At 53.5% G+C, this 15,116-nt stretch overlaps 2 protein-coding genes across 2 annotated transcripts; one reads left to right on the top strand and one right to left on the bottom strand.

Moving 5' to 3' along the window:
- Window positions 1–1,570: 1,570 nt before the first annotated feature.
- LOC134159322 (uncharacterized) lies at window positions 1,571–2,209 on the bottom strand. Its single transcript, XM_062610116.1, has one exon. It carries the CDS (start codon window positions 2,207–2,209, stop codon window positions 1,571–1,573), a length of 639 nt encoding a protein of 212 aa, XP_062466100.1.
- On the top strand, window positions 1,854–5,461 carry SLC32A1 (solute carrier family 32 member 1). Its single transcript, XM_062610103.1, has 2 exons — window positions 1,854–2,616; window positions 3,162–5,461. The coding sequence occupies exons 1-2, from the start codon at window positions 2,239–2,241 to the stop codon at window positions 4,347–4,349; spliced, it is 1,566 nt and encodes a 521-aa protein (XP_062466087.1). The 5' UTR covers window positions 1,854–2,238; the 3' UTR covers window positions 4,350–5,461.
- Window positions 5,462–15,116: the final 9,655 nt, after the last annotated feature.

Below are 15,116 nucleotides of genomic sequence, written 5' to 3' on the forward strand. Positions count from 1 at the left end.
TTCCACGTCTTCGATAACAATGAACTTGGCTTCGACTAAACTGGGAATAAAATAAAATAAAATAAAATAAAATAAAATAAAATAAAATAAAATAAAATAAAAGGAACAGTTGAATTCCCCCAGAGGTATCCCTAGGAGCAGTCGTTTTCCAGGGCTGTAAGGAAGCGAAACGGCGGCTGCGGCCCGAGCCCCGCATCCTTCCCGGTTGGATTTAATGTCCCCGTGAACCACTGCATGTTGGGGCCCCGTCGTGGGCAGGATGCTGAGAGCCCCAGGCCGAAAGCGGGTCCCGCTCGGCGTTCCCGACCTATTTGTGCACTGACATGAGATAATCCCTCCAGGAAGAAAGGGGTGCGCCTCCCTCTGCGGCCCTTCCCCCCCCCCCCGCGCCGGAGCCGTTCCTATATAATAGCCCCGTTTTGTGGGGAGAGTCTGCCCCTGCCACGTCGGGAGACGGCAGCCCCTCGGGATAAAGAAGCCGTCATCGTGGGTATTATTTATATAGATAAAAATCTAATAAAGTAATACGTATTCTAATATATATGTATATTATGTATAATAGATAGCATATATTAATATACATTCTACATACAAATGTATTATATGTATTATATAAACTTTTTTTTTGTCTTTTTTTTAAATGCTTTTCAGTCGCTTTGCACCCGATTTCCTTTTGGATTCTGGCAAGAAATTAAAAGGGATGCATCGGGGGTTCGCTCTCCACCTCCGTGCGATTCCGTAGACCCCCCCCTCACCCACATCCGCATCCCCAGCCCCTGCACCAGGTGCAGCCCCAGCCCCAGCTCCAGCTCCAGCCCCAGCGCTCCCTCCCCAGTCCCCCAAACAACGGCATTCACAATAATTCAGCTCTGTTTTTTCCGCCCATCTGTAGCTTAAAAATATATTTTTTTTTGCCTTGCAAAGCAGCAAAAGAAACACAGATTCCCCCACCCCAATGAACATCTATTTGGTTTTTATTCTAAATAACGAATCACACGGTCTCCCCGCAGCAGAGGGGGCCGGGCTGTCACACACAGTACCCCAAAATGCCAATGCTCCACCGGCTACCATGTGCTGATCGTTGTCACAGCACAGGACGGGGATTTCTCGTTGCCATTGTTCGCTCTGTTGTCTGCTCACCTCGGAAATATTTTAAATCAAGAGAAAATACTGTCAGGCTTTTTCCTCACAAAAAACAAAACAAAACAAAACAAAACAAAACTATGGGTGTTTGTGAGAGAAACGAAAATAGCGGTATTTATTTTAAAGGAAGGAGACTCTCTACGTGAGGTGGGAGCGCAGTTTGAAGGCAGCAGCGCAGCCCCGCCGGTGCGGGTCCGCGGGCAGAGCCGCCCTGCTGCGAGGACCGAACGGGAGTGGGCACCCGCTATCGGAGCCCTCGATCAAACGACTCGTTCTCGGGAGCTGAGCCCTGCTCGCTGCCTGCGAATTTCCCCAGGCTCCGCAGCCGCGGCAGGACACAGTGCCCAGGGCTATGCCCAAGCTCCGAAGGGGCTGCGGGTTTTGGCGGGGAGAAAAAAGGGGAGGGGGTGTGAGGGTGGAAAATTCGTTAGGAGCCGGAGCCGAGCCGTCTGTCCGCCTCGTTAATGGGGACCCTTTGTTTCGCCGTGGGGAAGGGGCTCGCGACGCTGTCGTGGGGTGTAGGGCTAAGCGTGGGGCAAGGGAGGGCAGCGCAGGAGCTGAGGCGCAGGAGAGGGGGGTCTGCGCTGCGGCGCTGCTGGCCCGGCGGGGGAGGAGGGTGCGGGGGGGCCGGGCTTGGCCGGGGCGCTGGTACCTCCCCCAGAAATGCAGCAATTCTCCCCCCTCTCTCTCTCCTCTCCGCGAGGTGGGCGCACTGCGATGGAGATGCTGCGCGCTCTGCCAGGGGCTTGCGCTGCCCGTCTGGTGACAGCCGCCGGCTGCTGACAGACACCCCCCCCCCCATCCCATCCGGGCCCGGCTCGAGCCCCCGATCCCGCCGCGGAGCCCGGCGGAGCGGCGCGGAGCAGCGCGGAGGGGCGCGGGGCGGACCCGCAGCTGCCGGCCGCGGTGTCATGCCCCTGGGCAGCCCGGAGGGGCACGGCTCGCACCACACCGGTACGCGGGGGTAGCGGCTCTCAGCAGTCCCCGCTGCCGCCGCCCCTCGCCGGACGCTGAGGCCCCTTCTGCCGGGCCGCCGCTCGCCAGCCCCGTCGAGTCTGTCCTTCATCGAACAGCGGCGTGGTCCGACAGGCCGCCATGGCCACCCTCCTCCGCAGCAAGCTTTCCAACGTGGCCACCTCCGTGTCCAACAAGTCCCAGGCGAAGATGAGTGGTATGTTCGCGAGGATGGGCTTCCAGGCGGCCACCGACGAGGAGGCGGTGGGGTTCGCCCACTGCGACGATCTGGACATGGAGCATCGGCAGGGGCTGCAGATGGACATCCTCAAGTCCGACAGCGGCGAGGAGGGCGCCGAGCCGCCCTTGGAAGGGGACATCCACTATCAGCGGGACGGCACGGGGCCCCCACCGCCCTCCGCCATGAAGGAGGTGGATGGCTGCCCAGAGCTTTCCGGGCAGGGCAAGCCCAAGATCACGGCTTGGGAGGCGGGATGGAATGTCACCAACGCCATCCAGGTACGACCACGGGCACCGCAGAGAGCTCCCGTTCCCACTTCTGCCATCTCCTTCCTCTTTCCATCCCTCCCTGTCCGCCTCCCTCCCCCCCCCACCTCCCGCGCCGGGCTGATGGCAAACCTGCCTGAGGGAAAAGGGGGAAAAAACAGGGTATTAAAAAGGTAAAAGGAAAAGGAAAGGGAAACCCCCAACCCCAGGTAGGTGTGGAACTGCACAGGGGTGGGCTCAGGTCTGGCCCCTCTGTGCGTCCCTGGCTTTGGGCTCTTGGTGCACTGAGAGGGTAGAGATTGGGGTGAAGCCAGGGTAACAAAATTGTGCTCCAGGGCGGGACTGTGCAGGTAGAACGGTGCAGGTGTTACATCAGAGAGAAGGGGGGCCTGCAATGGTGTGTGGCCATCAGTGCATGGTGTGACTGTGTGACCAGCTGCGTGGGTGTGATGGTGAAGCGAGACAGTGATGATGTGTGCGACTGCAACTGTGCCACTGTGTGTGCCCAATGCCCTCCGCAAGATGAGCAACACGGTTTCCATTTTGTCTCTTTTTAGGGGATGTTTGTGCTGGGCCTGCCCTATGCCATCCTTCATGGTGGATACCTGGGACTCTTTCTGATCATTTTCGCTGCAGTGGTTTGCTGCTACACAGGGAAAATCCTTATTGCCTGTCTTTATGAAGAGAATGAGGATGGAGAGATAGTCAGGGTGAGAGACTCCTATGTGGACATAGCAAACGCATGCTGTGCACCCCGCTTCCCCACCCTTGGAGGCAGGATTGTAAACGTGGCTCAGATCATTGAACTGGTTATGACCTGCATTCTCTATGTGGTGGTCAGTGGCAACCTGATGTACAACAGCTTTCCTAACCTGCCAGTCTCCCAGAAGTCATGGTCCATCATTGCCACAGCAGTACTCCTGCCTTGTGCATTCTTGAAGAACCTCAAGGCAGTCTCCAAGTTCAGCTTGCTCTGCACATTGGCCCACTTTGTGATCAACATCTTGGTGATAGCCTACTGCCTCTCCAGGGCACGCGACTGGGCCTGGGACAAAGTCAAGTTTTACATTGATGTAAAGAAGTTTCCCATCTCCATTGGCATTATTGTCTTCAGCTACACCTCTCAGATCTTTCTGCCTTCCTTGGAGGGGAACATGCAGAACCCCAAGGAGTTTCACTGCATGATGAACTGGACTCACATAGCAGCTTGCATCCTTAAGGGACTCTTTGCCTTGGTTGCCTATCTGACCTGGGCTGATGAGACCAAGGAAGTCATTACAGACAACTTGCCATCCACTATAAGGGCAGTAGTCAATATTTTCTTGGTGGCCAAAGCTTTGCTCTCATACCCCTTGCCATTCTTTGCTGCTGTGGAAGTCCTGGAGAGATCCCTTTTCCAAGATGGAAACAGGGCATTTTTTCCCAACTGCTATGGGGGTGATGGGCGGCTCAAATCCTGGGGACTCACCCTCAGATGTGCCCTGGTAGTATTCACCCTGCTCATGGCTATCTATGTCCCACATTTTGCCCTCTTGATGGGTCTTACTGGGAGCCTCACAGGTGCAGGGCTCTGTTTCCTGCTCCCCAGTCTTTTCCACCTCAAACTCTTGTGGAGGAAGCTTTTGTGGCACCATGTCTTCTTTGATGTTGCCATCTTTGTTATAGGTGGTATCTGCAGTGTCTCTGGGTTCATCCACTCCTTGGAAGGCCTCATAGAGGCCTTCAGAACCAACACTGAAGACTAAAGAGGGGCCAGAGTTGGTTGCTGTAAGAGAATCTCATCGAACATCTGCATAGTCAAATAATTCTGCATCCCTTTAATGGAAAGAGTCATTATTTTCGTTACGTGCATCCAAATTCTATGTTATAGAATCTGCAAATTAAAAGAAATAAGAACACATGGTAAATGCTCCATTTCTGGCAGTGTTCAAGGCCAGCCTGGACAGAGCCTTGGGCACCATGGTCTAGAGTGAGGTGTCCCTGCCCATGGCAGGGGGGTTGGAACTAGATGATCTTAAGGTCCTTTCCAACCTTAACTATTCTATGATTCTATGAAAGTATTTGCCCTTCTGTATTTTTAAATAAGCTAAGATTTAGATATATTTTTTTGTTATTTAGGATTTTTTGGAAGGGAATTATCTGGTTCCCCACCCCCATCTCCTCACTCATTGCCTGAAGCTTGGCCACCCCCAAAGGACCTGTTGGGAAACAGCTGCAGCTTTCAATACTTACAGATATGCAATTCAGTGTTTCAGGAGCTGAAACACAGGTGCCAACCCGATGGGATTTGGTTACTGCACTCACAGATGGAAGTAAACCAGCATGGGTGCTGGGAGCAGAGACCTTCATTCTACAGGGTGTGAGATGGATGTAGGTGAGAGCTAGATGGTCTGACCAGCCCAACAAGCCCAAGCAGAAGCTGCTGAGCAGCAATGTCAGTTAACCTGCCTTGTTTACAGCATAGTTACATGGATGTCAGGACTGCTTAATTCTTCCATCCAAATCCACCTCAAGGAACGGCGCTTCCCATCAATTACAATGTTTTGCCTCTGGCTGAAATCTTGGAGTCCACTTCTTGGTGACTTTTGTTTCATTTTGTTTTAACAATTTCATTTCTAAATTAGAAAAGTTAAAAAATATATATCTATATTGTTGGATTTGACATTGTTCAGGATACAGGAACAAACCAATTCATTCTGTGCGATCTACCAGATCTGTGGAGCTGTTTCCAATGTATGTGTGGTGTCATTGTGGTAAATAAGATGAAAAATGTATAGCAGAAAAAAAAAAACAACAAATCTATCTTTAACATATAATGTGGTACATAAATATATGGAACAATAAAGAGCAGACATAGCCTGTGAGGCTGGCCTGGTTCGTGGGGCCTGGGGAGATGGGCAGGGCAGAGAAGATTCAGCCTCCTCACCCACTCACATTGGTGACACCTGAGGGGCACCGATGGTGAGATTAAGCTGTTTGCAAGAGGTAGGACGTGCACATTCTGGGAAGAGGTGGTCCTAAAGATAGGGAGCTGTTTTCAGCCCCTCCCTCTCTCCCCCCCAGCTTTGCTTTACCTGGTAGCTCAGACTCCCAGGGATAGATGGAGTTTGCAGTTGTACCTCAAGATTTTTGTTCTTGTGAAAGAGGGACCCACCAAAACCAAACAAATGCAATGGGGAAGGGTGGGATCAATGAAATAACAAGCTGGGGTACCTCCTGCCTTGAACTAAACTCACTCTGTGATCAAAACCACCCCGATTTACATCAATTTAAAAGCCACAACCATTAATTTGTTGCCTACCCACTGCTGCTGCCCAACAGGGATGAAGACAGGGGTACCCAGGGCCCTCCTACTGCAGCCCAGGAAAAGCCAAGGCCCTGTGGGTCTCTTCTTACTGTCCCAAATCATATTGAGCCCCAATACGATCTGCATGGTCCGTGTCTGCTCCCCCCCCCCTTCCGCCCCCAAAACAGCTCTGCATTGCAGTACTGGGGTGTGGGGATGTTGGCAGCAAAGGGTGTCCAAGCGGGGGGATGTCCCTTCCAGAAGAAAAAACAGCATTTTGGGCGGTTTCCTGGGCAGCCTCCGAAAGGGAAGCGCAGGAGAACTGCGAGGTTTATTCCACGTGAGGACAAGGACGTGTTGGGGCCGCGGGTGGGCGTGGGCGGCATCGGGGTGGGTTAGCCGTATTTCCCTCCTTGCCGGCTCCCTTTCTTGGGGTATCCAGTTGTGCCACATCCTCATCATCCTCATCCCCACCCCCACTCCTATCCCTACCCCCATGCCCACCCCTCTCCCCATCCTCACCTTGATCCCGCCCGTCCCTGCCCGGCGTCGGGGTTACCCGCAGCCGAGCCAGCGCTGCCCGGGGGTTCCGCCCGCGGCGGGGGCCAGCGCCCTCACCCGACGACGCGGCCCGTCCAAGGAGCCAGCCCACAGCGCGGACGGGGGAGCTGCGACAGGGGCGGCTTCCTCACTGGTGCCGCTGCTTTTCCCCGAGCCTCTGCTCTCTGCTCTAGCTCTGTTTCCTCCAGCGGGTGCTGGGAAAGGACCAGCATGGGAGGACACCCAGTGCCCCTTCTCCCCGAGATAACCCCTCAGATCCTGGGAGTAAGCAGAGAGCTGGGGAGCTCAGGCAGGTTACCACGTCTCTGCACATCTGTGGTTCCCAGCTGCTTTGCATGCAGTGGTTGTAGGGTCCTGTCCTCTCCGTGCTCCCCACTCGGGCTGCATTCCTGCTGCCATGCCGCATTGTAGCGCAGCTCTGCTCGCCTCTCCTCCTAGGCAGCTGCCTGTGCGAGGATGCGGGATGCTCACAGACCAACCTGACCCTTGTCTTCATGCTTTTCAGGGACTGAAGGTTCTCTGGTTCAAGGCACATGGTAATGGAAACTGTTTTACGAAGCTGTAATTTGGCAGAGGTTTTAAACCTAGTTCAACACTTTTCCCCCTGTGAACAGAACCGGCTTCCTGCTTGGAGTGTATTGGGGGCTGTAAGGTGATTTGTGCCTTTTGTTGTGACAGTGGGGGAAAGTCAGGGCGGTCAAGGGCTCCTTGCTCCTGTCCCTCAGGTGCAGAGCAGGGGTGCTCTCAGCCCCAGCAAGGGCACCCCAAATCTCCAAGTCCTGCCCAGGCACAGCCCAGCCCCTGTTTCCCAGGAAGCAGCAATGCTGCCTGGCTGGAGGGGCTCTGCGAGGCATTTCTGCCTCCCCTGTGATGCCTGGCAGGCAGCTGCGTGGGTCCCGAGGATGAAACAGAGCATCCCAGTGCCTGCCTCACTGGAGCTGCGGTAAAGCCAGCGATTACCCAGAGAGCTCTAGCGGGCTTTGTCTTGCTGTCAGCTCTGCTAAAGTGCTTCCCTCTGTGTTCCTGCTGGGTGACAACACACACTCACAGCTGACGTGGGACAAGCTTGTAAAACCGGCCTGCTCAGCAAGCCAGAGCAATAGGCTGATGCTTCGTCCTCCAAATTTGTCTGCGCCTGTTGGTGCAACCCTTGTGACTTGGGCTTGAAATACAGGCAGCCCCTTCAGCCTGCTGCAGCAGCGTTTGGATGCTGTGCTGATGCCACTGAAAGCCTACATGAACCTAGTGCTGTGGGAGATGGGCAGCCGTTAAAGTGGGGGATGCAGCAGAGGGAACAAAATAAATCCCAAAATAACAGCAGGTTTAATTTGCACAAAGCAGTCTGAAGTCTGATCTCAGTTCTAAATAGCTTTTGTCTGCAGCTTTGTAGCTCCTGGTCATGTGCTGCAGCAATCCTCTAAACCTTCTCATTCTGAAACCAAGACAAACAAAGGCCCTCTCCGCACTAGCAGTGAACAGATTTGTTTATCTCTCCATGTCTTTACGAACCTCTGTTTGTGCTCATTCCCCAAGACATGAGGGTAATATCCAATCTCTGTTATCCTCACGCACCCGCACGGCTGTGCCACCCAGTCGGACTGACAGTACAAGCTGGAGCAAGGGGAGGTCTGAGCCAGCTCCTCTCTGCGTGCTGTCACTGGGAATGGGGTTCACAGAGGGACAGGTATGGTTCTGCCTTCTTCCCACACACATGGAGCCAGAGACCTTGGTTGTGGTGGCAGTTGGCTGTCTTGGCTTAATGAACCTTGAATGCTCCAAATCATGTATTCCAAAATGTGTCAGAAAATTTTATGTTGATGGCACCATGTCATGGTTTAAGCCCAGCTGTAAATCAGACCACGCAGTCTCTCTCTCACTCCCCCCCTCCCCACCACCCACACCCCCCTCCCCCTGCTCCCGGAAGGCTGGGGAGGAGAATTGGAAGAATGTAACTCCCATGGGTTGAGATCAGAACAGCCCAGTAACTAAGGTATAACACAAATCACTACTGCTACCACCAATAATGATAAGGGAAATAACAAGGGAAGAGAATACAACTGCTCACCACCTGCTGACCGATACCCAGCCAGATCCTGGCAGTGATCTAACCCTTCTGAGTAACTGCCCCCAGTTTTACATCCTGGGCATGACATGCTGTGGTACAGAATACCTCTCTGGCTAGTTTGGGTCAGGGGTCCTGTCTCTGCTTCCTCCTAGGTTTCCCTCGTCCCTGGCAGAGCATGAGGCTCACAAAGTCCTTGGTCAGACTAAACATTTGAGCAGTAACTAAAACCATCGGCGTTATCAGCGCTGTTCCCAGACCAAAAGTCAAAAACACAGCAGTGCACCAGCTACTAAGGAGAAAAATGACTGCTACTGCTGAACCCAGGACACAGCTTCAATCATAGAATCCCAGATTGGTTTGTGTTGGAAGGGATCTTAAAGCTCATCCAGCTCCAACCCCTGCCACAGGCAGGGACCCCTTCCATAGAGCAGCTTGCTCCTAGCCCCTGTGTCCAACCTGCCCTTGAACACTGCCAGGGATGGGGCAGCCACAGCTTCTCTGGGCACCCTGTGCCAGCGCCTCAGCACCCTCACAGGGAAGAGCTTCTGCCTAAGAGCTCATCTCAGTCTCCCCTCTGGCAGGTTCAAGCCATTCCCCTTGACCTGTCCCTGCAGGCCCTTGTCCCAAGCCCCTCTCCAGCTTTCCTGCAGCCCCTTTAGGCACTGGAGCTGCTCTCAGGTCTCCCCTTGAGGAGCCTTCTCTTGTCCAGGCTGACCCAGCCCAGCTCTCTCAGCCTGGCTCCAGAGCAGAGCTGCTCCAGCCTTATGAAGTCACTGGATCTGCCCCAGATGCAGTGGGGACAAGTCTCCACCTCACCCAGCTCCTTCCTTCGTTGCTGAGCTCTGCAGATTGCTGGTGGATCAGCACTGGGTCATGTCCACATCCAGGAGGTGTTGCTGGCATTTGGGATGGGACCCATGACTCATTACCTCTGCTAGGACTTGGCATGTGACCTGGCACAGCCTCCAGTGAACTGAGCACTTTGTTCTGACCCGTTGCACTTCCCCACTAGCTAGCTGCCCTCTAATCTCCCCCCAGGAAGGGATTTTCCTGTCCCACCCCAGCTCCCTGTGCCTTGGTCCCCTCAGCAAGCACTGGCAGGGTAATCATTTACTTCCTGCCACAAACCACTCCTGCGGACTCTTCCTTCGACCTTCAGACTGAATAGCCAAAATAAAAACAAGAGGGGGGAGAGGGTGCTGGTACCCACTGCTTCCCGAGCTGGAGCGTGGCAGTGCCCGCCGCAGCCCAGGAGTGTCTCCTCACGTCTCGCTCCCTGCAGGTAATGCTGGTTTGCTTTCTCTCGATGATCTTTCAGTGACTTTTTGTGACTTTACCTTCTCTCAGGGATTTCCTGAGCCCCTCTGAGAGAAGCAGAGTTTTTGTAAAGGATGTAGGGCCAGGCCAAGGGGAATGGCTTGAACCTGCCTGAGGGGAGACTGAGATGAGCTCTTAGGCAGAAGCTCTTCCCTGGGAGGGTGCTGAGGCGCTGGCACAGGGTGCCCAGAGAAGCTGTGGCTGCCCCATCCCTGGCAGTGTTCAAGGCCAGGTTGGACACAGGGCTTGGAGCAAGCTGCTCTGGTGGAAGGGGTCCCTGCCCGTGGCAGGGGTTGGAACCAAATGAACTTTAAGGTCCCTTCAATTCAAACCAGTCTGGGATTCTATGATGCATTCCTTGCTGCCAGGGAGCCATCTGGCCCACAGGAATGTTGTTCCCAGGGATCCTGGGTCAGGGACTGGGAGGCATTGGGTTCACTCAGCTGTGGGTTTGTTTCACAGCTGTGGAGGAATCCAAAGAGGAGATCAGCAACTTTCTTGCTCCCCCTGGAAATACTATTATTGGTGGAAAGTTTCCTTGCAGTAAGTGTGCCTCCCCAGGCACAGTTTCCATCAAAGGAGCTTCCATCACCCTGCTTGTGCCTGCAGCCCCACATAGGCTCACTGGGGAGCAGCTTAGGCTGCACTGGGCTTTTGCTGACAGCACACAGGAAGGTTTGCTTTGAGGAATTTCAGGTTGCTTTGGCTGTGTTGTGTGTCCCTGGCTCCATCCTTGCGGTCACTGTGGGCCTGGTGAAACTGAGGGGTACTGTACCCGGCATCCCTCTAACTAGGCATTCCCAAGGGCTGCTCCTGCTCAGTGCCAGAGTATGAGAACAGAGATGGGCTCAGCAGATTCCAGCACAGATCTGCTGCTCTTGCACAGGGACTGATGGGTCCTGACAATACCTTGAGTGGTGTTTGGCCCATTTTGGACTGGGATGCTCACTGGATCCAGTATATATAGCTCAGCTGGAGACAGTCACACAAGTTCCAGGTTTTGCAATGAGGATAAAGAGAGTTGAAAACATGCATGCTGTGCAGTGGAGCTGGAGCCAGCTGGTCTCAATGGGATGGGATGTGGATGGAGAGGTGCACAGGGGAGGCATTCCCAAGACACTTTGCCCACCAGCTTTCCTAACAAACCCAGCACTGTGCCAGCAGTGAGGGGCCTGGTTTCAGTGCAGCTCTCCCAGCCGTCTCTGAGTTGCTAAGCCCTGTTCAATCCACCCAGGAAATCACCTCAGTCTTTGTCCCCACCAGCCTGGTCATGTCCAGGGCTTAAGCTGTGGGTGGTGTCCCTGAGCATGCACCCTGCATCAGACTGACCAGCGCTGCAGGAGGAAAGGGGTGCTCATCTCCAAAAAACAGTTGGGTTTTTAAGAAGGGCTCTAAAACATAGTCTGTGATATGTCCAGGAGAGGGGAGGAAGCAGGAGAACTGCATCTTCCCCAAGCACAAGGCTGGTCAGGCAGCAGAGGAAGTGTCCCTTAGGGTCAGGCTGCTTACAACTGTGTGTTATTTATTCACTGAGACTGTGCTTACACATAAAAAACACACAGAAGCAAGAAAGTCTCAGGCAACTAATTTAATGGCAGTAATATCAGGCATTTATTCCTCTGAAGACATGAAGGCTTTACAAAAGAGTGGTAATATTCTTCCACATTCATATTTGTAGAAACAGAGGCACAGAAAGTTGCAAGAATTGCCCAAGCCCACTTTAGATTCTTCAGAATACAAACCTGATCCCCAGCAGCTTCCTCTTGGCTCTTTTTACCGAAACATGGGAAACTTCCTGGTACCCCTGTGGAGCTCTTTGGCAAAATGAAGGGCAGCGCCTGAGGCAAAGCCCAGCCAAGGCCTTGGGAAACGGAGAGCAAAATGTAGAAGAAAAAAAAAGAAGGAAAAGGAAAAAGAGACATCAATTTGATAGGTGGACCACTCGGTGGATAAAGAACTGGCTGGATGGCTGCACACAAAGAGTTGTGGTCAATGGCTCAATGTCCAGCTGGAGACCAGTAATGAGTGGTGTCCCTCAGGGATCGGTGTTGGGGGGACCAGTCTTGTTCAACATCTTTGACAGTGACATGGACAGTGGGATTGAGTGCACCCTCAGCAACTTTGCCAATGACACCAAGCTGTGTGGTTCGGTTGATATGGTGGAAGGAAGGAATCCTTCCAGAGGGACCTTGACACGCTTGTGAGGTGGGCTGATGCCAACCTCATGGAGTTTAACCATGCCAAGTGCAAGGTCCTACACCTGGGTCGGAGCAATCCCAGGCACAGCTACAGGTTGGGCAGAGAAGAGATTCAGAGCAGACCAAGGAGAAGGACTTGGGGGTGTTGGTCGATGAGAAAACGAACATGAGCCGGCTTCAGTGTACGCTCGCAGCCCAGAAAGCAACCGTATCCTGGGCTGCATCCAAAGCAGCGTGACCAGCAGGGCGAAGGAGCTGATCCTGCCCCTCTGCTCTGCTCTTGTGAGACCTCACCTGGAGCATTGTGTGCAGTTCTGGTGTCCTCAACATAAAAAGGACATGGAACTGTTGGAACAAGTCCAGAGGAGGCCACGAGGATGATGAGGGGCTGAAGTACCTCCCGTATGGAGACACACTGAGAACACTGGGGCTGCTCAGCCTGGAGAAGAGAAGGCTGCGGGGAGACCTCAGAGCAGCTTCCAGCGTCTGAAGGGGGCCTATAAGGATGCTGGAAAGGGACTCTTCATTAGGGACTGTAGTGACAGGACAAGGGGTAATGGGTTCAAACTGAAACAGGGGAAGTTTAGATTGGATATAAGGAAGACTTTCTTTACTGTGAGGGTGGTGAGGCACTGGAATGGGTTGCCCAGGGAAGCTGTGAATGCTCCATCCCTGTCAATGTTCAAGGCCAGGTTGGACAGAGCCTTGGGTGACATGGTTTAGTGTGAGGTGTCCCTGCCCATGGCAGGGGGGTTGGAACTGGATGATCTTAAGGTCCTTTCCAACCCTGACTATTCTATGATTCTATGAAAAATAAAAAAAAACTTCAAAGAACCCCTGAGGTCACCAACAATCTGTTTAGTCTTTCATGAATCCTCTTAAGGTGAAGAAATAGGCTCTGACCTATAAAGAATATCCTAACCCTTATCCTATCCTGTTCTTTACCCAGCAGAGATAACTGAGTAACCAAACATTTCAGGTCACCTTTCACTGCAGGTTGATGGAAATTTGCTTTGTCCTCTCTAGAGAAATATTTGTTTTAATCTTACTTGGACCTTTCACTGCAATTCAATTGCTCAGGACTGTGTGATTCCACTTCAGTGATACTTTTATGATTATGGTTATGGGTATTCCTAGATAAGGAGATTAAGATAGTACTCCTTTCCCTGTAAAATAGTATATTTGCATAGCATATAAAGGATTATAATAGAGAGAGAAGGGTGCCTCTCTGCATGTAGAGACGATGGACCTGTTGACACTGGATGTGTCCTGCCCTGGAGAAGCTGCATATGTGGCTTCCCCAGGGTGAGTGGCACTGGCCCGGGCTCAGGGAGGGACCAGGCTCACGTGGTGGGGATCACAGAGCTCTCTACCTCTTGCAGAGCTTGGAGCAGTGAAGACAGCTTTCATCCCTTGAGGGGAAAAGGAAAATGTTTCCAAGCACAGGCCACAGCTGGCGGCTCTGAGCTGTGACAGTTCAGCTGAAAAAAATCACCTTTCTGTAGCCTTGCTCTCACCATGACCTGATCAAGTCCAGCACAGGCAGAACACCTGCACAGAAGGGCTTATATTGCCTGAGAGCTGCTCATCACTGCTGAACCCAGGGCCAGCAGAGGTTTTCCTGGCATACACATGTCCTCTGGAGTGCAGGGGACACCTTCCTGCACATAAGACCAACAAGACCAGCAGGTCTCTGGTTTCACTGGAGTTGTTTATAGTTTTGCTCAGGATCGTGCAGCTGGGCAGGAAAATGGGCCAGGGCCAGTCCTGGTGGTAGGGGTGCACAGATAAGAACGTGTGCCTGCATGCCTGTATAATGCATGTGCCCTGCAAGCACTCCCACTGCCAGCAGCCCCTTGTGCTGGTACTGATGTGTCCTGCTGTGGGCAAGGGACAAGAGTGGCTGCAGGCTGCTGCTGGCCATGGCCGTGGGTGCACAGGGGCTAGGTGAGAGGAAAGGCCTCACCTCTTGCATGTGGGGAGGGCTGCTCAGATGGGCAGCATGCTGGAGGCTAACCCTGATCACCACAGAGCTGCTGCAAGGGCTGGAGCAGCTCTGCTCTGGAGCCAGGCTGAGAGAGCTGGGCTGGGTCAGCCTGGACAAGAGAAGGCTCCTCAAGGGGAGACCTGAGAGCAGCTCCAGTGCCTAAAGGGGCTGCAGGAAAGCTGGAGAGGGGCTTGGGACAAGGGCCTGTAGGGACAGGGCAAGGGGAATGGCTTGAACCTGCTAGAGGGGAGACTGAGATGAGCTCTTAGGCAGAAGCTCTTCCCTGGGAGGGTGCTGAGGCACTGGCACAGGGTGCCCAGAGAAGCTGTGGCTGCCCCATCCCTGGCAGTGTTCAAGGGCAGGTTGGACACAGGGGCTTGGAGCAAGCTGCTCCAGTGGAAGGGGTCCCTGCCCCTGGCAGGGGTTGGAACTGGATGAGCTTTAAGGTCCCTTCAATCCGAACCATTCTATGATTCTGCACGATTCAACTTGTCCCACTCAGGTCCTCCATCACAGGGAAAACTGCTTGCCCAGGACACCTCTCCAGGTAGTTATAGAGATCTCCAAGGCACAGCCTTCTGCAGCTGCCCCAGGCATCTGGTGGCATCTGATACTGAATGTCCAGGTGAAGAACTGCCCTACGCTGGGGATTTACTGGTGGCCCATGTCTTCCTGTGCTTCCAGAGAATGTCTTCTGTGCCAGGGAGCCCCCAGTGCTAGGGCAGTCACTCTGGGTACAGGGAGGATGAACTGGGTCTCAGGTCCTCAAAAGCATCAAAACCCCCAATCCTTTTCCGAGAGCAGAAATCTGTGAATTCAACAGTTGTAAATTTCTTCAGCTGCACAGAAGTCAAACAACCAGCCAGTGCCACCCAGTCCTCTCCCCGTGCCCTCCACCCCAAAGCACTTTCCAGATGAGTGCAAGGAGAGGGGCACCGGGGCAATGATGAAACACGGATGGTATCCACCAGGCTGAGCACTGGGAGGGTGATGGAGTCAGCCCATGTTCCATGTTCCAGCCCATGTGTATGTTTGCACTTCTGGCTGGCAGCAGCCAGCACTGCACCCAGCAGCCTCTTCCTACTCTTACTCCTGTGC

The sequence above is a fragment of the Pezoporus occidentalis genome, unplaced genomic scaffold (genome assembly GCF_034315485.1).
Source record: "Pezoporus occidentalis ecotype Australia unplaced genomic scaffold, CSIRO_AGI_Poc_V1 ctg144, whole genome shotgun sequence".
NCBI classification, from domain to species: Eukaryota; Metazoa; Chordata; class Aves; order Psittaciformes; family Psittacidae; genus Pezoporus; species Pezoporus occidentalis.

Excerpts from the sequence above, each read along its gene's own strand:
- LOC134159322 (XM_062610116.1), bottom strand. The coding sequence starts at position 2,209 with ATGAAGGACAGACTCGACGGGGCTGGCGAGCGGCGGCCCGGCAGAAGG.
- SLC32A1 (XM_062610103.1), top strand. The coding sequence starts at position 2,239 with ATGGCCACCCTCCTCCGCAGCAAGCTTTCCAACGTGGCCACCTCCGTG. Across the intron at positions 2,617-3,161 it reads ATGTCACCAACGCCATCCAG|GGGATGTTTGTGCTGGGCCT; the intron begins GTACGACCACGG and ends GTCTCTTTTTAG.